The sequence below is a fragment of the Rhinatrema bivittatum genome, chromosome 8 (assembly GCF_901001135.1).
Source record: "Rhinatrema bivittatum chromosome 8, aRhiBiv1.1, whole genome shotgun sequence".
Lineage (NCBI taxonomy): Eukaryota > Metazoa > Chordata > Amphibia > Gymnophiona > Rhinatrematidae > Rhinatrema > Rhinatrema bivittatum.
The window spans coordinates 161,223,977-161,246,541 of NC_042622.1; the positions used below are offsets into that span (position 1 = coordinate 161,223,977).

At 45.3% G+C, this 22,565-nt stretch overlaps 1 protein-coding gene across 2 annotated transcripts in view; it reads right to left on the reverse strand.

Annotated features, from left to right (window-relative positions):
* Positions 1-22,565, reverse strand: part of SLC43A2 (solute carrier family 43 member 2) — a 74,022-nt gene that overhangs the window by 21,112 nt on the left and 30,345 nt on the right. For both annotated transcript variants that reach the window (XM_029611678.1, XM_029611679.1), the window contains exon 10: positions 1,482-1,620. In XM_029611678.1, coding sequence (XP_029467538.1) covers positions 1,482-1,620 — 139 coding nt within the window. The remainder of the gene's footprint in view (positions 1-1,481; positions 1,621-22,565) is intronic.

Sequence of the window (22,565 nt, forward strand, 5' to 3'; positions counted from 1 at the left end):
CCTTGTGCAGATCCGTGATGGACATGGTCCATGGGCACCGTCAAAAACCTGACGCCGCCATCAAAAAAAAAAAAAAAAAAGGCCGATGCATGGTCGATGGCTAACTGGCACCATGGTGCAACAGTCTGGAATAGACCGTGAGGAACGACAACAAAAAGCCAAAAAACAAGGGTACCTACTGGAACGGAAGGAACCAAACACGAAGGGGGCTAGGTGAGGAAAAAAAACGCTTGAAAAAGTTTCAAACAATTTGAAGGCGTTGGAGCTCCACAACGGCGAGGCTACTGCACCACAGAAAAGAAGAGATTGAAGGGGGACCTCGTGTGGACAGCAGCAAGCTGGGTATGCTCAGTCTGCCAGTCAGAGTTTCTAGATGTCACCTACATGTGAGGATGTCACCTACATGTGAGGACTACCCATCCTGCTTGCCCTAGGAAAATGAGGTTACACTTTCTCTTCGGGACGGCGTAACTTGTGTGTGTTGACTTACATATAAAATTTTTAAAATTAAAATGTAAGCATGCAAGTTCCAATTCCACCCTACATGCGTTTACACACATGTAAACGCATGTGTGTATTTTTATGCACACAGAGCACAAGTCTATGCATAAAGGTTTTTTTGCATGAAAAATATCCAAAAATCAACCCCTTAGTTAGGATCATTTTCCCCTTTGTGCATCAGTTTGCACTTGCCCACTTTAAAATTTCACCTGCCATTTGGATGCCGAATCCCCAAGTCTTGCAAGGTCCTTCTGCAATTCCTCACAGTCTGTTCCTGCTTTAAATACCCTGAATAATTTTGATTGATCTGCAAATTTCATCAGTTCACTCATTGCTCTCTTTTACAGATCATTTATGAACATTTAAAAAGTATTTCCTTGCTCTCCAAAGTTCGAGGCAGAGAACATGAAAGCATGTGTTGAACAGCACAGATCCTTGGGATACTCCACTAGTGAGAGGGTAACTAACAGCATGCGTAAATTACACCAGTTTTCAAAGAAAACGTATGCATATAAGTTCACTTTGAAAATTCTTCAAGCACAAGTTACACCTAATTTGTACAGGAAGTTTTTCTGAAAACAAAAAAAAAGTATGAGTGCAAATCCAAACCTTCCCAAGATTCCACCTGCTGAACCCCTCTCCGTGTGTGTAACTTATGCACATCCAGGGTGCATGTGCAAACTTGTGTGCATATTTGCTGGACATAATTCTCAAAAAGGCCATTTTTGCAGGTAAAGCACAGTTTTACCCACATATCCCTTGGTAAATTATCCTCCATCCTACTCAGTTTTCAATCCACAATAGAAGACTAGTAAAGATGAGAGAGTAAGAGTAATGTGCCCGATGTTGCAGGTTTATGCCTTTCTATAGGAAAAGTGGATAGAGCATGGCTCCCAGCCTCCTGCAGCACAGGGCAGCATTCTGTGAAGCTGAAGTACAAGTACTGCATAGCATGCTCACAGATTGCTTAGAGTACGTACTGAGCAATTTCTTTCTCCTCTGCTTCATCACTGCTGTCATCACACTCTTTCAGCTTCCAGTCCATGATATATCCGATTACAGGTGCCGTCAGGAGGCAAAGAAGTTGCAGCACACCAAAGATGGAGGTATAGAGGCTGACTGTAGGGGAACAGATGTTGGATATCATCTGATTAAAGCACAGATCAATCAAGACAGAGACTGAAACAGCTACAATGTGATTTGCTCTGGGAAACGCAAAAGGATTCCAATCTCATTCAGCCCTGGCCCTTGACAGCCCTTCTGTCCTTAACTAGCCTCATTACTCTGTCCTACATGTGCTACACTATACACCTGCAATCTTCTTGTAAAAATTTAATTCTTAACATTACTGTCCAATTTAAATGTAGAATTTCTCTTTCCAAAGAGTACAACAATCCTCACAGGGAGAGGTATATCCACCATCTACTGGAGACTGAGAAATACTGAAGGGCTGAAGTCACTGCAGGGGTGTATCTAGGATTTATCACCTTGGAAATCTGACTGTCTCCATCTGCTGGCAGGGGAGCATAACCCAATGGTCCTGAGTCCATCTGGCTACATGCTAGGAAAATAGCTAATGCCAGGCCTAGATTCAAGTATAGACAAGCACCTCTGATGTCAAGTTCTGCAACACCACTGCCCCCATTACCATGCCTCCATTTGGGCCTGCAGTCACTGATCTCTTCCACAGGGCTGCTGGCAACAACAGTAATTCCTTGAAGTCTCCTTCAGGAGAGGTGGTGAGGCCTCCTCAGGGCCTATAATTGTTTGCCAGCTGACAGACCCCAATCTTAAATACTCTTCAAGGAGTTGCTGTTGCCATCGGCCCATGGAATGGGGCATGGCTTCAGCCCCCTCCTCTTCGGTGGTAATTTAATTTACTGATTTATACTCCTTTTGAGACATCAGATGAGAGGGATGTGACAGGTAGGCCAAGGAGATCAAGGAAAAATCTGGGTGGGATGATTTGGTGCGGTCGCTACTCTTCCTTCTGATGATTTTTGGATGCAGCGGGGAGAGTGGGGGTTTAGGGGAATGACTCACTTGCACCTTCCAATGATTCAGTGACCTCAGGGGTACTGTTCTCCCCCCCCCCCCAATGATTTCAAGGAGGGGGTTGGAAGTGTCTCCCTTACACTCTTTCATCATTTCTGGGATGAGGATAGGCAACACTACTGTCTATAGGTGCCCAAATTTTAAATCCAGCCCTGCCTATTGCACACTGAACAGAGACTACTAGTCAAAAACATATTTAGTGAATTTCTTTAAAAAAAAAGTTTAGCCAAAAGGATAGGAGTGAGTGGCACTTGGTTAATTACTTAGTTAATTTTCTGATATTCCTCATACAAAAGGTCATCCCAGTTGAAAGTAGTAATTAAAGAGGAACCTAAAACTTTCTTGGATTTCTCTTGAAAGGGGTTCCTAAGTCACTTGCTTTTTGTATCCAGAGTACCTCGGCAATAAAGCTCCAAGGGCTTAGAGAACCTCTTGTGTACCCTGAAAAATGTGTGGCATGCTGAAGATGGGTAAATTGATGTCACCCTGGCCATAGATATCAACAAATGAGATTCCCCAAGAAAAAAAAAAGCACTACTCTGATGTTAACCATCAGGAAAAAAAAAAAAAAACCCACAAAAGGGCAGACATTTTGCAACAGATGTTTCTCAGGGGAACATTACCCATGCACATCACAGCAAGACAAGCATCTCGATAAGGAGCAGAAATTATTGGAAGCAGCATAAACAGCAAAAACAAGTTGGGCCTAATTTTGAAAACCACATAAAAAAACAGTTTTATGCGAATAAATGGCTGTTATCAAACAGCCCAAGTGTAACCTAGTTTTACGTGCACTTATTAGAAAAACTGGGAGTAGACGTTCCAGAGGGCAGACAAATGACTTGCATGCATATTTGTACTTTCAGAAGCATGCGCGCAAGTTACCATGCACAAATTATGGGGCAGATGCAATACAGTGCACTCAGCCAAGTGCACTGTTCAACCCGTGGTTGAACGCGGGTTTTGGACACATGTCCACAACCCCTTATTCTATAAGAGGATTAGCACGTCCACCCCCATGAAGCTAATAGTACTCATCATATGCAAATGTATGTTGAGGAGGCTATTAGCTAATTAGCAATTAAAAAAATAATAATTGTGCGCCCAGTGCGCGCATTTCTGAGCAGCCCAAAAAGTTTACAGAAAAGCAGAAAATCGCGTGGCTTTGCTTGGAGTTTATCATTAAGAGTTTGGAAAAGGACTATACCTATTCGGAAAGTGAGAAAAAGCAAGTTTGCTTACCGTAAACGGTGTTTCCGTAGATAGCAGATGATTTAGCCATGCTGTATGGGAGTGCGTCGCGACCTTTGTAGGTGGAGCTTCCCTCAGTGAGTCACAGAGCTTGAACTCTGCGCTGTGTGTTCCCACGCGAATCAGCCATCTCTCCCTCAGTTTGTAGCCAAGATAGAATGAAGTCGTTAAGTCCCTTTTTCTTCTTTTGTTTTATTTTTTTTGACTGTCTAGGGAGGAGGGCGAGAACGCATGGCTAAATCATCTATCTACGGCAACACCGTTTACGGTAAGCTAACTTGCTTCCCCCCCCCCCCCCCCATCATGCTGTATGGGAGTCCCAAGCTATTGATGGTGTCCTGCTAGTGTTTGTTGGAAAGTTCAGGACATCCATCAGTATGACTGTAGACAGACTTATCAGTGTTAGAGGTTTGACAAGACTGCTGAACCCAGTGCAGCATCCGAAGCAGATTGTTGTAAACTGTAATGCAACGTGAAGGTGTGTAAAGAAGACCACGTCGCTGCTTTGCAAATGTCCATTAGTGGTACCTTTCTGAGGTGGGCCACAGATGCAGCTGTGGCCTCTAATCTGGTGCGCTTTAGGCTTTGTATCTAGTGTTAAGGAACGTTTGGTGTAACAAAACTGGATGATTGTGACAACCAGTTGGCTATTGTTCTTTTCGAAACTGGTTGTTCTGGCATATTAGGATTGAAGGAAAGGAAAAGTTGAGAAGGTCTAGTCTTAGAGTCTGTTTATAATAAGCTAGAGCCCGCTTGCAGTCCAGTGAGTGCAACTGACGGTCCCTGTTTAATTGATGTGGTTTTGGTTTGAAGATTGGTAGGGTGATTGTCTGATTTAGATGGAACGCTGATACCACTTTGGGTAAGAAGGTTGGATGAGGGCGAAGAGTTACTTTGTAATGGAAGAATTCAAGGTATGGAGGGTAGTGAACTAATGCTTGAAGTTCGCTAACTCTGCATGCTGACGTAATCACCACTAGGAAGACTGTTTTCCAGGTCAGTATTTTATATGGGAAGTGTCCAGGGGTTCAAACGGTGATAACATTAATTGCTCTAAAATAACATTCAAGTCCCAACGGATTGGTGGTCTCAAGTGGACCAATCCACGCATGTATCTTGAGATTAGAGGGTGTTGTGAAATTGGAACCCCTTTGTTCATGAGATGGAAAGCAGCAATAGTACTGATGTTGACACGAACAGATGTAGCCAGACCCGACTGGTAGAGGTGATGTAGGTAGTGAAGAATGTCAGTCGCCTCTGAGGAGAAGGGGTTAGGTTTTTGGTGGTGGCACCACTGTGAATAACTGTACCACTTCCCCTTATAATTAAGTACTTCCTCTATATGGCTTGGAAGTGTGAGATGATTTAATATTTGCTTTTCAATCTCCATGCCGTTGGGTGAAGGGAATGATGCACCGGATGGAGTAGAGCACATCCTTCCTGCGTTAGGAGATCTGGGTCGGATCACAGAGGCATCGGGGAGGCTATGGATAGACAGAGGAGATAGGCATGCCATGGCTGTCTTGGCCATGCTGGAGCTATTAGAATCATATCTGCTACATCCTGAAAACACTTCTGAATTGTCCTTGAGATAAGAGGAATGGGAGGGTATGTGTATTAGTAGGCCCTCCGTCCATGGAATGAGAAAAGCATCTGGAGTGTATCGAAGTTTGCTGGGATAAATGGAGCAAAAGCGAAGATCTTGCCAATTGTCCTCTGTTGCAAAGAGGTCTATGTTTGGATAGCCCCATTTGTAGAAGAGAGCCGTCGCCACTTGCCGATTGAGCATCCATTCGTTTGGATGAAAGATTCTGCTAAAGCGATCCGCTGTGGCATTGTCTAGGCCTGGTAAGTAGGTAGCCTGCAAAGATATGTTAATCGTTTCTGTCCAATGAAGAATGCGAAGGGCTTCCCGACAGAGTCCACAAACCGGACCCACCTTGTTTATGTAGAACATGGAGACTTGGTTGTCCGTGTAAACCATGAGTCGCTTCCCTGCCACGTGAGCGGAGAAGGTTTGGAGTGTATTCCAGATCGCCCGAAGTTTGAGTAGATTTATGTGGAGTTTTGACCCCCTCGGGGGACCTTAAACCCCGAGTTTTCAAATTGGTCAGATGTGCTCCCCAACCCTTCCTGGAGGCGTCCGTGGTGAGTATCATCTGATAAGGAGGCATTCATGAAAGGGGCTCCCATAGAGAGATTGGATCGGGAGAGCCACCATCGAATCCTGCTTCATTGAGGTAATTCAAACCAGTGTTGATAAAGGTTGTTTGTACTGGCACCACTAGCTCTTGAGGCCCCATTGTAGTTGTTGCATGTGAAGCCTTGTGTGAGGGACCACATGAATGGCTGCTGCCATGTGGCCTAGCAGTTGTAGGAAATGTCGTGCCGAGGAACGTGCTTGACTGTGCATGCGTTGTGCTAGGCTCAAAAGGGTACGCGACCTGTCCTGGGGCAGGTAAGCTCTGTTGTGTATGGTGTGTATTACTGCTCCAATGAATTGCAGTAATTGAGTGGGCTGGAGATGTGTTTTTTCGTAATTTATAATGAATCCCAGGTTGTGGAGACATTGTAACGTAGTCGTGTGAGCTTTGAGTGTGATCGGGTTTGAGGCTACTATCAGCCAATCATCCAGGTAAGGAAAAAGATTTGGATTGATTGTTGCCTGAGATGGGCCACCACTACCGCGAGACACAGTGAACACTCTGGGCGCTGAGGAAAGGCCAAAAGGCAGTACCTTGTATTGGTAGTGAGTGTTCTGAACTCGAAAACACAGGAAACGCCAGGAGGGTTGGTGCATGAGAATGTGAGAGTATGCATCCTTCAGGTCGATGGAACACATCCAATCGTTCTGTTGCAGAAGAGGAAGAATGTTTTGGTTTTTTTGGGTTTTTTTTTTGAGAGAGAACATTTTGAATTTCTCTCTTTCTAGATGTGTTTGTTGAGGTCCCGAAGATCTAGAATGGGTCGAAAACCACCTGATTTCTTGGGAACGAGGAAGTATGGGGAGTAGAATCCTTGATCTTTCTGAGGCAATAGCTGTATTGACCCGTTTAGTAGAAGTTGAGACTTCTGTTTTTAAGGATGGTATCTGGTGTTCAAATCCCTGAAGAGGTGACGTATGAGGTGGGGGGGGGGGGGGGGGGTAATGAAGTTTAATTGGTAACCTTCCCTCATTTGTAGTATCCATCTATCCGAAGTGACGGACTCCCAACTGTTTTGATAGTCCTGCAGGCATCCTCCAATGTGTAGCGGTGATGGTGGCTTGACAGACTTCAAAAAGCTGGGGGCTGTTTTTGCTGGGGTGTTGAGCCTTGCCTGGCTGGTTGCTGCTGATGGGAACGTTGCGAGGAATCAAAGACTGCGCAGAAGATAACCTCGGTTTCGTGAATGGTTGTGGTTGGAAAGAGGATAAGGGCGAAATTGACCTCTTGGGTATGATGTTCGTCGATAAGTTGGGTTGTGCCTTTTGGAGGAAGAGTTGTACTCTGTAGGTGATGTGAGAGACAGTACCGCTAAGTTTTGTTCCTTTATCTTAGAAACAGTCTCTGCGAATTGGTCACCGAAAAGGTTCTGAGCTTTGCAGGGAATAATCAGCCAACTTTTCATGGACATTGTCCCGTATAGCACTTGCGCGCAGCCAAGCTATGCAACGAGCTGCAATTATTGCTGAGGAGTTCCTTGCAGAGGTTTCAAAATTCTCATAGATGGAACGCAATAAATGCCGTAGCCTTCTGCCATATCAGTAAAGGATTGTGGCAAAGAGTTGTCGTCTGCAAGGCAGAGAGGCCGTAATTTTTGTAAGGATTCAAAGAGATATTGTGTAATATAAAATTGATGAGTACTAATTTTAGAAGACAACATTGCTGAATGATAAGATTTTCATCCAAATACCTGTCGTCTTTACCCAGCGGCGTGTTAGCGTGAAGTTTGGGTCGCTTTGCTTTAGACATTGCAGATTCCACAACTATTGAGTTGAGGAAGCTGTGCTGAGTTGTATATGGGCAAGTTCCTCATGTGGAATTTCAAAACAGTTTTCCTAGAGGTGGAAGTGGTGGATAGCTGTGTTTTCCACATTTTTTGAAAAACATTCTCTAAAACCGTATGTGGAGGTAAAGCAGTCATGAGGCATGTCAAATATCTTTAAAATTCCAAGTGTTTCAGAGCGGGGGTCTGACACTTTCCCAGTTTCCACATTGAGGAGTGCCCTTACTTTTTCAATAAATTTCGATTATGTAAGATCCTCCGGTGGGGAGTAGGGCTCTGGCAGGGTGTCCAGCAGGTCTGAGGGTAGGCCTGTTGAGGAACTGGGTGACTAGGCCGATGTGATTGGCGATTCCGGATTGTAAGGTGGGTCCGGAATAGGCCTTACAGGAACCTGGTCATCTACAGGGGGGGGGGGGGGGTGTCTCCTGAGGAGAAGATGGTGGTGGAGAATCTTGTGATGGAATATTATTTCCTTGCAAGGTTTCTAGGTCATCGAAAAACGTAGATAATGCTGATTCGTGCGGGAACACACCGCACAGATGCACAGAGTTCAAACTCTGACTCACTGAGGGAAGCTCCGCCTACGAAGGTCGCAACACACTCCCATACAGCTTGGCTAAATCAGCCTGCTATCGACGGGAAATACATTTTCCTTTTACAATTATTACAGCTCTTTACCTCTGCCCCCATCCAGAAAGTAGTAATATTGCTTTAGTGAGAAGGAGAGAGAGAAGAGCTTTCTGTGGTTTTATTGAGTGGTAATAAATTTCACAAAAAGATGCCTCCCACAAAAAGGAAGGCAAATGTTAGGGAGATGGTTACATCTTCTCCTTTAACTGGACCTTCCCAACCTCAGATTCCTGCTTTTTTTCTCTCCCCCCACCTGGTACTAAACCAGAGGAGATGGCCGCTGAAGGATCTGGTATAGAGGAGATCCCAGTCCTTCAGGCTGAAATATCCCTAAGCCCCGAGTACTCCTCCTCCACTCCAAATAATGCCATTAGATTTTCTTAAGTTACAAAATGATACAGAGGGGGAAGAGAGAATGAATCCAGTTTACAGCGGGAGAATTGGAATCTGGGCCGGTATGCTGCTCTGATATATTTGCCAACAAACCAACTGAAGTTACAATGGACTCTTTTTGGAAGCTGTAAAAGCTCTAGAGGTGGCAATAATGGATTTGAGGCTGCCCTTTCCAAGTCTGATGAAAAATGGAAAAGTTGGATAAGAGAACGATAAATATGGAAAATTGCCAACAAAGGTTTACAAGAGCCGAGATACTATATGATAAAAAGCTAGAAACCATAGAGAACTCTCTAAAGTATCTGAATTTGAGAAAATTAAATTTCCCTAAACACCAATTAATAACTCCACATGATATGTTCAGGGAATATTTAATTCTAAAAATGCCACATCAGGCATTGCCAACCATCTCAAAAATTTACTATGTTCCTGCAAGGGGCAATATTATACCAGACAGCAAACTAGAGGAGAATTCATTGAATCTGACGGGAATAACTGAAGCCACTTCAGATACCATTTTATCAACTAGATCAATACTACATGTATCCTTTCCTTTGGATAGTGATGCTGTTTTTCGTCTCTTTATGCGGAATCAACTGGCTCTATTCCATGGGGATAAAGTATGGATTTATCCAGACTTTTCCAGGACAACGCAGGAAGAGAGAAAGAATTTCCTTTCATTATGATCAGAAGTAGAAATGAAGGGGGGAAAAATGACATTAAGATTTCCATATAAATGCGAAATATTGTGGCAAAACTAGAAATATTTATTTTTTGAATTATCACAGTTGCAGAATTTTCTAGATTCCCAACCCAGAGAAACTGTAAATTTGGATATAGAGGCAAAGTAGAATTTAACCAGTTGTATAATCTCTTTTCAATTGTTGTAGAAGGGGGAATTTTGTCCTCTTTTGTTTACCTCTGTTAGGTAACCGCTTAGTTTCATACTCCTTCCTGGATTATTACTACATTTTGTAATATTTTATTTTTATTTATTTATTTGTGTTTTTCTATACCGGCATTCACGGAAGTTCGTATCATGTCGGTTTACATAAAACAAGGGGTGAGCAATACATTATAACGTACATAGCTAAAACGTAAGAGTATACATTACAAAAGTATAACAAGTGCATAGAAGAAAAAGTTACAATAGAACAGGGGTTATTCTAACTGGGATTAGAGTTAGAGGAGAGATAAAAAGTTTAACAAGAAGTAAAACATTGTAGTGATTGGTTGGTATTGTCAGATAGATATTAGATAGATTAGATAGATTATCAGATAGATATTATGTTTTCAAATAATTATTCCTACTAGCAATATTACAATTATCTGTATTCTTTATTAAATTATTTTGTATTTTGAAAATGCATAAATAAAAAAAAAAAGCAGAAAATACTGCTTTTTGTACTTTGACTTAATATTGTGGCAATATGAAATTGGAGGAACAAAAAGGACAAGAATTTTTTTTTTTTTTTTTTTAAACAAAGCGTGCCAGCAGTCAGGTTAGGAAAAAGGATCCTCCTCAATTAACGTGGCTGTGCACAGGTTAGGAAAACAGACACTTGAAACATTGAGTGTCCATTTTCCTAACCCTCTGACAGCCACCTCTCCTGGGCGCCTGCTGCCAAGGAGGTGCTAGGGGCGCACATTTGTTCCTAGCACCTCTTCGTAGCACAACCCATCATTTATATATTCGATCATGCACCCAGGAGAGATAGCTGAGCACCCGTTTTCCGTACAGATATATTGCATCGGCCCCTGTCTTGCTAGGAACAAGTGTAACTTGGTGCGGGGACAATTCCATCTGTACCCAGCCAATTAAAGGATTTTCAAAGCAACTTATGCACATAAGTTTGTGCAACACTAGGACTAGGGAACACACCATGAAACGAGCAACCAGCAGATTTAAAACAAATTGTAGGAAGTATTTTTTCACTCAGCACACAATCAAGACATGAAATCTGCTGCTGGAGGACGTGGTCAATGCAACTAACTCAGTGGGATTCAAAATGGGATTTGACAAGTTCTTGAAGAAAAAAAAATCCATAAACAGTTATTAGCCAGGTAGACTTGGGAAAGCCAGCACTTATCCCTGGAAGTAAGATACAAGAAATAGATCAACTAGTAGACATCTGCTGGGTACTTGCGAACCTGAACTGACCACTGTCAAACAGGATACTGGGCACGATGGGCTTTGGTCTGAACTAGCATGGCACTTATGTTCTTTGAAATCCTTGGTATGCAGGGAGTTATAAAATGATCCTTCCCAGAGATATCTGTAAGCCAAGGTAGCAATAGCTGGTTACAAAATATGCACTGCTGCTATGTGCCCCAATAATTCAACTGATATTTTTCTTTCAATATATCTAAGTAGTTTAATAAAGAAAGAGCTAAAGCTAGTTCTCCCATCACAGGGAAACCTTGTATGACCTCTGTCCTGTGAGACTAAGTCCTGCTTTGTTGATTCACTCACTGATCTCCCATCTCGTGCCTCACATCACATGAGCTTCTGCTGGCTCTGCACAGAGACAAGGAAGTAAAAATGTCTAATGAGATCACCAGCAGAGTCTTCACAAATTGCACAACTATAGTACAATGTGTCAGTGCCACTAAGACATAGCAATTCCCCTAACAAAGAAAAAAAAAAAACAAGAAGGGAGCAGCACCAACCAGGCAAAGCAGTATCTGCAGATGCTTTAAGGCTTCCTTGCACCCTGACTTCAGAGTAATTTCTCTCAAACACGGCTAACAAACAGGTCTGGATTTTCCAACAGGCACATCAAGCCTGTGCTAAGAGCCAAAGCAGAAGAATTCAAACACGAATGGGACACAAAAAAGAAATTTTTACGTGTTAATTTTCTTTCCATGAATCCTGCTACACCAGTTCAGTCCAAACAGGTGGGAAGTACCCAAATCTCCACTAAATAAAGAGGGAGGAAGGCAGGCCGCGTTGAGAGCTCCAGTTCTTTAAACTGCATCCTCCTCAGAGGAAAATGTTGAGATGACCGTGCTTGACAAAGAACTAAGGATGACTAAATAGCCAGCTTGCAGATAGGATCAGGGCCCAAAACGTTCCTGCCAAAATCACGACAGAGGTCTCTTCCAAGGTAGATTCTTATGGCGATTGGCACTAGGAGACCCCCCCCAGGCCAGTGGAGTGAGAGATGCCCCCCCAGGGATTGAAGAACATTGCCTCGGTATCTCACCAGCCCTCTTACAAGCCAAACAGAGGCCCTGAAACAGATTCAGCTCTCTTACCGCTGCAGGCCCCGCATCTACAGCCACAACTGTGCTTCTCTATTGTGGCAGGCGCTGACCCACCAAACTCAGCTCCAAGGAGACCGAAGCCCAGCTTTTAACCAATTGATTTTAACTCTAATTTTATCATCCTTACATTGATTTTACAGTAATTTGTTTAATGGTAGTCTCATGACTTATTATAATACATCACTTTGATTTGCTTATTTTAACAAGATGCAATTAATCAAAGTACTGAAGAAACAAACAAAAACACCCGCGGAGCAGTACTTACCCCAGGAACACTGGGAGCCTGCTAGCAAGGGAGCTCTTATCCAGCAGCAACTGACTGAATGGAAACTCAGTATTGTTGCAAAAAAACAGAGCCTTTTTTTTTTTTTTTTTTTTTTTTTTTTTTTTTTTTAAAGTCAGGCTGGTGAGGTGGGGGGAGAGGAAGAGGAATCTCTCAATCAGGATCCTGTCTTTCTACCTTTTTTTTTTTTTCCTGTGTCACAAATCCTGGACTCGACCAAGTCCCCCCTGGGACCAGAACCCCTGTTAACAGGCTTGCTCTACTGGTACTCCAACAGCCTGGCCCAAAACGACAACAGATCTATCTTTCAAAATCCTGCTGCAGCACCTGCGAGTATTGGAGAAATTAGTTACCTGATAATTTAGTTTTCCTTAGTGTAGAGAGATGGACTCAGGACCAATGTGTTATGTGTTCCCCTGCTAGCAGATGTTGAAAGAGTCAGGTTTCAAAGCTGACATCACCCTAGATATACCCCTGCAGTGACCTCAGCCATTCAGAATTCTCTTCAAAAGCCCTTGTGGACATAGTATTGAAAAACTTGAATACCACTTAATAACTTGATTAAAAACTGGTAACCATAGGTTTACTCAAACATAAGCGCTGAATCCCAGCAATATTATAGATGCCCTGATCTAGGAATTATGCCATTATGATTATCTAGGGCTTAGCCATAATCTTTTTGAATCGTGATTACCTTAAGGGTGATTCCTTGACACCATTCATGGACAGCCGTGAGCAGGATGCTGAGTCCATCTGTCTATACTAAGGAAAACGAAATTATCAGGTAAGTAAATTTCTCCATTTCCTAGTGGGTAGTTAGATGGACTCAGGACCAATGGGATGGTCAAAAGCTATTCCCGAACAGGGCGGAAGGCTGCCTGTGGTCCAGATAGCACTGCCCTTGCAAAGGCTGCGACCTCTCGAGCCTGTAGGTCCAGGCCATAGAACCTGGAGAAGGTGTGTAAGGAGGACCCCGTCACTGCTTGGCAGATGTTGACGGGTGACAGTAGCTTAGCTTCAGCCAAGGATACTGCCTGGGCCCTGGTGGAATGAGCTTTAACCTGAAAGGGTAAAGCCTTCCTTGCTCCCGTGATCACTTCCTTGATCCAACGAGCTATGGTAGCTCACGAAGCTGCTTCGCCTTATTTCTTTCCACCATAAAGAACAAGCAAGCAGTCCATCTTGCGCACCAGTTCTGAATGTTCCGGATACTGTACTAAAAGCCTACAGACATTAAAGTGGCGTAGGAGGCGGTAGTCTTTTGTGTCCTTGTGTCTATCTAGGGACGGTAAGGGGATGGACTGGTTCAGGTGAAACTCTGAGACTACTTTTGGCAAGAAGGAACGAATGGTGTGAAGCGGTAACATTCCTGGATTCAACCGGAGGAACGGTTCCAGACATGACAGTGCCTGTAGCTCAGAGATGCGACAAGCTGAGCATATCGTCACCAAGAATACAGTCTTCATCGTTAACAGGCGCAGAGACAGACTGTGCAGCAGCCAAAAGGAAGGCCCTGCTAAAGGGTCCAATACTAGATTGAGGATCCATAGGGGAGACCGGCCACTTTAAGGGTGGTCAGAGATGTTTAACCCCTTTTTGGAATTGGGCCAAGTCTGGATGTGTCGATAGGCGGGCTCCATTCACCTCAGCTCTGAAACAGGAGAGTGCTGCCACCTGGACCTTCAAGGAGTTGAGGGGCAACCCTTTGTTCTGGCCAGCCTGAAAAATTCCAGAATCATGGAGATCTTAGTTGTGCAAGGGGGCACCCCACGCTCCTTGAATCAGGCCTCAAATATTCTCCAGATCTGCACGTACACCAAGGATGTTGAGAACTTCCGCACGCGGAGCAAGTTGGCAATTACTGCTGTCGAATATCCACGCTTTGTCAGGTGAGCCCTTGCAAGGGCCAGACCGTAAGGCAAAACAGAGTTGGGTCCTTGTGAAGGATCGGACCATATTAGAGAAAGTCCCTGTGTGGAGGGAGGCATAGGGGGCTCTCCACCAGAAGCCTCCTCATGTCTGCATACCATGGGTGTCTGGGCCAATCTGTGGCCACCAGAAGGACTAATGCTCTGCAGTGTTTGATCTTGCAAATGACCTTGCCCAGCAGAGGCCACGGAGGGAGGCGTAGTCTGTCCTCCTCTGAGTAGGCTTGGACAAGGGCGTCGATCCCTTGGGAGCACTGATCTCTTCTGCAACTAAAGAATCGGGGGACCTTAGCATTGTGAGATGTGGCCAGTAGGTCGATGGATGGGAAGCCCCAGTGATCTACCGGGAACTGGAAGGCTCTGGTCAACAAATGCCAATTCTCCTGGACGCAGAGACTCTCCCTGCTGAGAAGATCTGCTCTGATGGTGTCTTTTTCCCACGATGTTTGTGGCTGAGATCCCTTGTAGATTTAACTCCGCCCATTCCATAAGGGGGTCTATTCCCAGAGACACTTGGTGTCTTTTGGTTCTTCCCTGGCAGTTGATGTAGGCTACCATTGTTGCACTGACCTGCATCAAGAGGACTGCCTGGTCCTGGAGTCTGTGGCTAAAAATTGTAGGCACGCTAATCTGACAGCTCTGGCTTCCAGGCGGTTTATGCACCAGCGTGCTTCTTCCTTGGTCTGTCGCCGCTGGGTTGTCAGTTCCTGACCGTGAGCTCCCCACCCTCGGAGGCTCGTGTCAGTCGTGAGTAGCAGCCAGTTTGGTGGGGCCAGGCTTACACCCTTGCTTAGATGAATTTGCTGTGGCCACCACTAGAGCCGAGAACATACTTCTATCAGAAGGTGGAAGCGAATCAAGAAGTCTTGAGAGGGTGGGTTCCAACGTGACAGCAGGAAGTGTTGGAGTGGCTGCATGTGAGCCTTTGCCCACGGTATTACCTCCAGGATTGATGCCATCAGGCCAAAGACCTGAAGACAGCTTCACACCCTGGGGTGCACTGAGTTCGTCAACCGACGCACTTGGCCCATCAGCTTCCTCATCCTCGAAGGTGAGAGGAGGACTTTGTCCTGCTTGTGTCGAACTGGACTCCCAGATACTCTAAGGACTGGAAGGGCTTGAGGCAGCTCTTGTCCATGTTCACGATCTAACCAACTTCCTGAAGCAGGGACGTTCCAATCGGCTCATGCTCAAAAAAGTTAACTGCGCACAAATTTAGAGCACCTAGATGGGGCGCGGCGAGGTACGTGCTCGGGTCGTGCGCTCAGCTTTTCCTGTATGCATTTATGATATTGTGCGCTTAAGTATGTGCTGACATAGCACGCCCAGCGCCTTTGGAGTTGTGAGCATAAGTATGGGCTGATGTAGCGCGCACAGCGTTCATTTGTGTGCATAAGAATGCGCTGACTTCACACGCAAGCACTGTCACAGTTGTGTGTGTAAGTACGCGCTGATGTCACGCGCTCAACGCAAGTGCTCTCTGAATTGTGTGCGTAAGTATGCGCTGTCGTTATGCGCACAGCAGAAGTACTGCATGTACCAGCAGTCTATGTAGGGCATATGACATGCAGAAACGTGTGCAAGATGGCGCCAATGCGGCTGAGCACAAGGTGTGCTTAATGCGGGGCCTAGCCCACTGAGGGCTGCTCAACCCGCTGGGAGACCTAATTCTTTTACCCTCCGTGGGAGCGGGAATGCTGCCGGTATGGATAAGGTCGTGCTGACCCATCCTCCGACTGGGAGGGGCTGGACTTGGAGATGTTCTGAGGGTCTAGTCCTCCCTGGGCTTCCTCATAGTGCTGATATAGGAAAGATTTTAGGTCAGACTCTGCAGCCCTAATATGGCAGGCAGCACAAAGAGAATGTCGCTTCTTTGCTGCTGGAGCCATAGTTGTCTTGTGTGTTCAGCTGGCTAACGTTTGGATTTGAACACGCACAGATCCGCCCCGATGTGCATACGCATAAAAGCCCTCGAACATATGTATTCTGTTGTGCATGAGCGTTTGTGCGCAGTTATGAGCTCAGGTATGAGCATACATATGCACGAGTCAGGTGCACAAAGGACGCGTACTGACAATCAACGGGGGAAAATGACGCCGCACCAAACTGCGCACAAGATGGCGCTGCCGCAGCCTGCACATGGAGTGCTCACCGACCCTGAAATGAGGCCTAGCCCATCAAGTGGGGGGCCCCCACTCATCCCGCTCGGAAACCCCCCTTCCCTTGCCCTAACAGAATCAAGAACACCGTCGGTATGGCACACCCAGTAAGGAGACCGGAGGAAAGACTTACCGAAGCCCTTCCACGACCCTGAATCAGAGGAGTTCTTCTCTACTTACCTGAGCTCAGCGCTTACCGGCTGAGTACAGAGACAGTCTCCTGCTGTGGGAGGGGGGGGGGGGGGTTTAGGCAGTCACCGCCACGGTCTGCTTCCTGCACCCACTGCCTTTCAGCTGCTTCAGCAGCAAAGTCCACGCCGGGAACCGGCTACCAGACCAAGGCACACCTCAGAGATCTCGGAAATCGCCTCAGGAATTCTCAACTGGGGGAGGGACCATTAGGTATTACCGCATGGGAGCAGGGCTTGATCTTTCTCCAATTTAAAAGGTAAAATTTCCTCTTCTAAAGAGTACTGTATTCCCGATAGAGAAGGCACAATCCACATCTGCTAGGAGACGGAGAGATACTAAATGGCTGAGGTCACTGCAAGGGTATATCTAAGGTGACGTCAGCTTTGAAACCTGACTATCTCCATCTGCTAGCAGGGGAGCATATAACTTTGGTCCTGAGTCCATCTGGCTACACGCTAGGAAAATAAGAGTTCTCACTGTGCTGCAGCACCTGTACCGAGTTGCATGATGTTACTGGAGAAACAAGAGCACTCTGTCTCCATCTGCTGGTAGGGGGTACATAACCCACTTGTTTGGACTGGACTGAGGTAGCAGGATGAAATGGAAGAGGGCCATATTGCAAATGGTTTGTTCAGATAAAAATTTACCTAGGCAAAAAAAAAATAATTAAAAAAAAAAAAAGGGGCAACGCTGAGGATGTTTCCAGGGCACCGCTTATATTCTTGCACTGGCTGGACAGTTAATATCTGAGTAATTACCAGATATCATTCAGCTAGCACAGATTCAGACTGAATATCCACTAACTTAACCAGTCAAAATGGTCAGCTAAATATAGACCTTCAAGAAGGTAACTTTAAAAAAATGTTTATATGGATACATTCTGTGTTTACACACACAAAGTGGCCTGCTGAAAATTCCACCCCTCCCCCCAGAGGGGGTAGGTTCATGAGAGGAAAAGTGTGTGGAGCGATTTCATTTTGAAATGACTGCACGTACATTTCAGCATACACTTTGCACCTGCTCTGTTTCTGTTCAAACCAGCATCCTTTCAAAGGGAAAAGGCGCTTGCAGGTTTTGCCTTCTAAGTGGGTAATTTCCAGAGCAATTCAGCCTTGCAAGTTGGCCTACCTGTAAATTGTCTTCAGACTGGCTAAAAGTCTGCCCCCCCCCCCCCCTGTTAGCTAGGTTAAAATATTCCCATAGGCACATTTAGAGAGGGGGGGGGGGGTGAAGGAAGGAACAGTGCATGTATATTCCACTTTCAAATGCATATGTGCTAGCACCTTGCCTAGTGCCAGGCAGAATGTTTACACATTGGTTAATATATTGATGGGGTTAAAGCTCAGCACTTTATGGCTTCCTAAGTATAAAGGTGTTATGGCACTACTTAACCTGCAGTTATATTACTGGGCAGCTAGGTTGGCCCTTCTAAGAAACTAACAACTTTCTACAGAAGGGGCATGTTCACAGGGAAGAGAGCTTGGGCAATTAATCACTATTTCTGCCTTCCACCACAAGTTAGGAAAATCTGCAGGAATAGCCTCATAATAGCGCACATACTGTTAATTTGATGACAGGCATGTAGAAGGAGTGTTTTATCACCACTCTCTTATTGTTACCACTACTACTACTTAACATTTCTATAGTGCTTCTCGATGTACACAGCACTGTACAAACACAGAAGAGACAGTCCCTTCTCTATAGAGCTTACAATCTAATCAAGACAAAAACATACAGGACAAGAGAGACTTGGGGAGTTTCATATAGTAAAATTAAATTAGTTAATGAAGCTGAAAACGGACAATCAGGCTTAAGATTGTCAACCACTTTTAGTACATATTTTGCAGCAGTTAATTTTGTGTAAAGTTTATTTTCAATAGGGAAATGCAGATAGTTTCCCTTTCAAATCTGGTTAAAATGTACATGGGATAGAAGTGCCCAAATATATCAAACATTCCCCAGAGAGAATCACAGATCCAGTAAAATCTGGGATAGCACAGGAAGGAGGTAAAACAGGGCAGACAGGGTGGACCAAATGCTCCTTCCTAATGACATCTATCTTTTTACACACGCTGCCCTCCTGCCCTCTCCTCCACAGACCCTGGGATCTTCAGGAGCTTAATCACACTGCAGACTGAGCAAGTTTAAACTGGATCAGACTTGCAGTGCATTTCTGCTTCAGCTTGTTTTGCAATTCAGGATATTTTCAAGAAGTAAACAGAAGGCCAAATGAATCTCTTGCTGGCTGGAAATCATGAAATCAGGCCCTATAAATACCAAGCTCTGCTACAGTCCGAGATAACACACAAATAAGTGTGTGGGTTGGGTAATTAATTTCTCTTCAGAGTCACACATATCTGATGTAGAATCTAAGGCTTGTCTTCTAGAAAGTGCAGACACCACCAATAAGCAAAAGATAAACTGATTTTTCAAGAGTATGTTGGGAAGGGACGGTACTTTGTTACAAATCCTCTTACTGCTCCAATAAGGTTTTCTGTGAAAAGGGAGATAGTCACCCCCAGTATCTGACTGTGCTGTCCAGGAAGATCTCAGACTGTATATTTTATGTTTGGCTAATACTAATTCAAAAACAGCTGATGACAGGGAAATAGATGGTTAACATGACGCATATTAGAAATGGATGACCTGTCAGAAATGATGGATGGGAGAGACTCAATGCCCTGGTTCTCTTTTGGCCCTGAAGGATTCTTTACATGTTTCCCCTCCAGCCACTGGTAGGCAAGGTGCTATGACGGACAGAAAATCATCCGGGAAGGTGATTCTGATGGCGCTGGAGTGGCCACAGTGGCCATGGTTTGCGGACCTGACCAATCTGGTGGTAGACGGACTGTTGTGGCTTGTGCATCTAACAGGGTCCAATATTTTTGGATCAAGCAGATTGCTGTTGTCTCGTGACTTGGCTTTTGAAAGGAAACGTTTGAGGGAGACAGAGATATTCAGACGATGTCATTTCCCCCTTGCTGCAGGCTAGGCGGCCATCCACTTCCTTGGCTTACATGAGGATCTGGAGGGTTTTTGAGTCCTGGTGTACAGATTAAGGAGTGAAATCTACTCACTCATCGGTGGCACATATTTTAACCTTTTTGCAGAGAGGGTTGGTGAAAGGTTTGGCCTTGAACTCCCTCAAGGTACAGATGGCAGCTTTGGGCTGTCTTCGAGGCAAGGTACATGGGGTGTCCTTGGCTGCTCGTCTGGATGTGGTGAGATTTCTCCGAGAGGTAAAGCACTTTCTTTCTCCAATGCAGAAAACATGTCTTTCCCGGAGTCTTAACTTGGTCCTAAGAGGGACGTGTACGGCATCGTGTGAGCCTTTAAGGAGGGCAACTATAAAGGATTCCACTCTGAAAGTAGTTTTTCTAGTTGCGATTTGTTCAGCCTGAAGAATTTGAGCTTCAAGCACTGACGTATAGAGATCCCTTTTTGAAGATCTTGGACTCTTGTATCTCATTGCGTATGGTGCCCTCCTTTCTCCCGAAGGTTGTATCGGCATTTGGACCCATGGGACCAACTGGAGTTGGTCCCATGGGTCTTTGCTCATATGAGGCCTCTTCAATCATCCTTACTTTCCTGTTGGGATCTGCTTTCCGAGCAGTTTCAGCTACGCTTCCACTTACGGAATTTGCATGTTCCAGTCTTTCCTGGTGGCTCGACATGGACAAGCTTCGCTGAGGAGTAGACCTGGAAGTCCCTTCTTGGACAGTAGTAATCATGGATGCCAGCCTCTCCGGTTGGGGGGCAGTCTGTCAGAACAGATCGGTCCAGGGCCATTGGTCGAGGACGGAGTCTTTGTGGGCCATTAACCGGTTGGAGACCAGAGCCATGCGCCTGGCTCTCCAGGCCCTCCTTCCCCTGGTGAAGGGGAGATCAGTCAGGATCCTGTTAGACAACACGACAGCCTTGGCATACATAAATCACCAGGGAGGCACCAAGAGCCGAGCTGTAGCTCTGGAGGCCCGGAAGTTGATCAGCTTTGCGGAACTACATCTGGAGAGGATAGCAGCTTCTCATATTGCAGGCTCAGACTACGTTCAAGCAGACTTTCTCAGCTGTCACCAGCTGGATCCCAGCAAATGGGAGTTGTCTGAGAAATCTTTTCACCTTGTATGCAGCAAGTAGATCCAGCCCTGCATGGACTTGATGGCAACTTTTCGCAATGCCAAGGCCCTGAGGTTCTTCAGTCGTCATCAAGAGACAGGGGCAGAAGGGGTGGACGCTCTGGTCCTTTCATAGCTGTCAGATGTCCTGTTGTATATGTTTCCACCATGGCCCATAATTGGCAAAGTGTTGCAATGGGTAGAGGCTCACCAAGGGGACATAATCCTCATCACACCGGAATGGTCAAGGTAGCCATGGTTCCCGGACCTGGTAAACCTAGCGAAGGACAGCCCCTTACAGTTTCTGCTCCTGACAAATCTCCTCCGTCAAGGTCCCGTATATTTGGAAGGGGCAGATAGCTTTTGTCTAGTGGCCTGGCTTTTGAAAGGGGTTGCCTAAGGAATAAGGGTTATTCAGATGCAGTAATTGCTACTCTCTTGTGCTGTAAGATTGGGCCTGATTAGGCAGAGTGAAGAAGATAGAAATTTGAATGGCAGCTCCTGAGGTGAAAGTTTTTTTTATATACCACTTCTCGGTTGAACACAGCCAGTTAAGCAGGGGCTTCCAGTTATTGGAGCAGAGTTCTTCCCAGATGCAGTTGCTGGAATTACCCATCTTCCCCTTCCTTCCCTGTTTTTGCTCTCCTCTTCTGCGGTCTCTCCTCCTCCTCCTTTTAAAAAAAACCAAAACCTAAACAAGACTTCCTGTTTATACCTGGATCAGCCCAAACTCCTAGGTTTTGTCTCCCTTCCAGCAAATGGAGACAGTTTTTTACTGACACTGCCATATAACCTCAAGCCACTTATAGTACCTCAGTATTAACCTGTACCCAAACAAGATACATATCATTAAAAACCCTAATATAATTAAACAAACTCCTACAATGAGAAAGCAGAACCCCGCAATGGAAAAATCCTTTCCAACCATAGGAACAGGATAACAATTGTGAAATCCTAAGCAAATCTGCAGCATACATACAAAAGTACAAGTTGACTCTCCTTAACAACTAGGGTGGGCCTCTGGACTGATCCGTTGTATTCCAGGAATGAAAATTAGCAGGTAAGAACCACATTTTCCTTTCCTGTTCATACCCGGATCAGTCTAGACTCCTGGGATGTACCCAAGCTTCTCTAACTTGTGTGGGACTGCAACAGTCCTGCGCAAAGAACACTCACCAAAATCCATGGCCTCTGGAGCCTGGACGTCCAAACGATAATGTTTGGCAAAAGTGTGCAACAACTTCCAAGTGGCTGCACAACAAATCTCCTGTGGTGACACCTACTGGCACTCAGCCCAAGAAGCCTCCTGTGACTGAGTAGAGTGAGCCCTCGATCCCACTGGGACAGGACGCCCCTTACAGATGTAGATGTAAGCCGAGCTTATAGCTCCTTCAACCACCGCACAACTGTGGATTTTGAGGCTTACTGTCCCTTCTTAGCCTTACTCCATAGCTCAAAAATGGTCAGACACCCAGAAGCTATTGGTGATTTTGAGGTGAGGTAACGTAACAGAGCCCTTTTCACATTCAAAAGCTGCAGTTCCCTCACATACGGTGTTGTGTTCAAATTTTGGAAAGTTGTAAGCTCCACTGTGAGTCAAGCCATTGACCTGAGAACTTGCAGGTAATCCCAGACCCTGGTCATGCACATGGATAAGAGGGAACGAATCTGAGCTTGTAATTTGAGAATCTGTTCCTCGGTGAGGAAAACCTTGCCCAACCTTGTGTCGAAGTGGGTTCCCAAAAACTCCAGGGCCTGAGGGAACCAGGAGACTCTTGGCCAAGTTCACTATCCACCTCCGGGA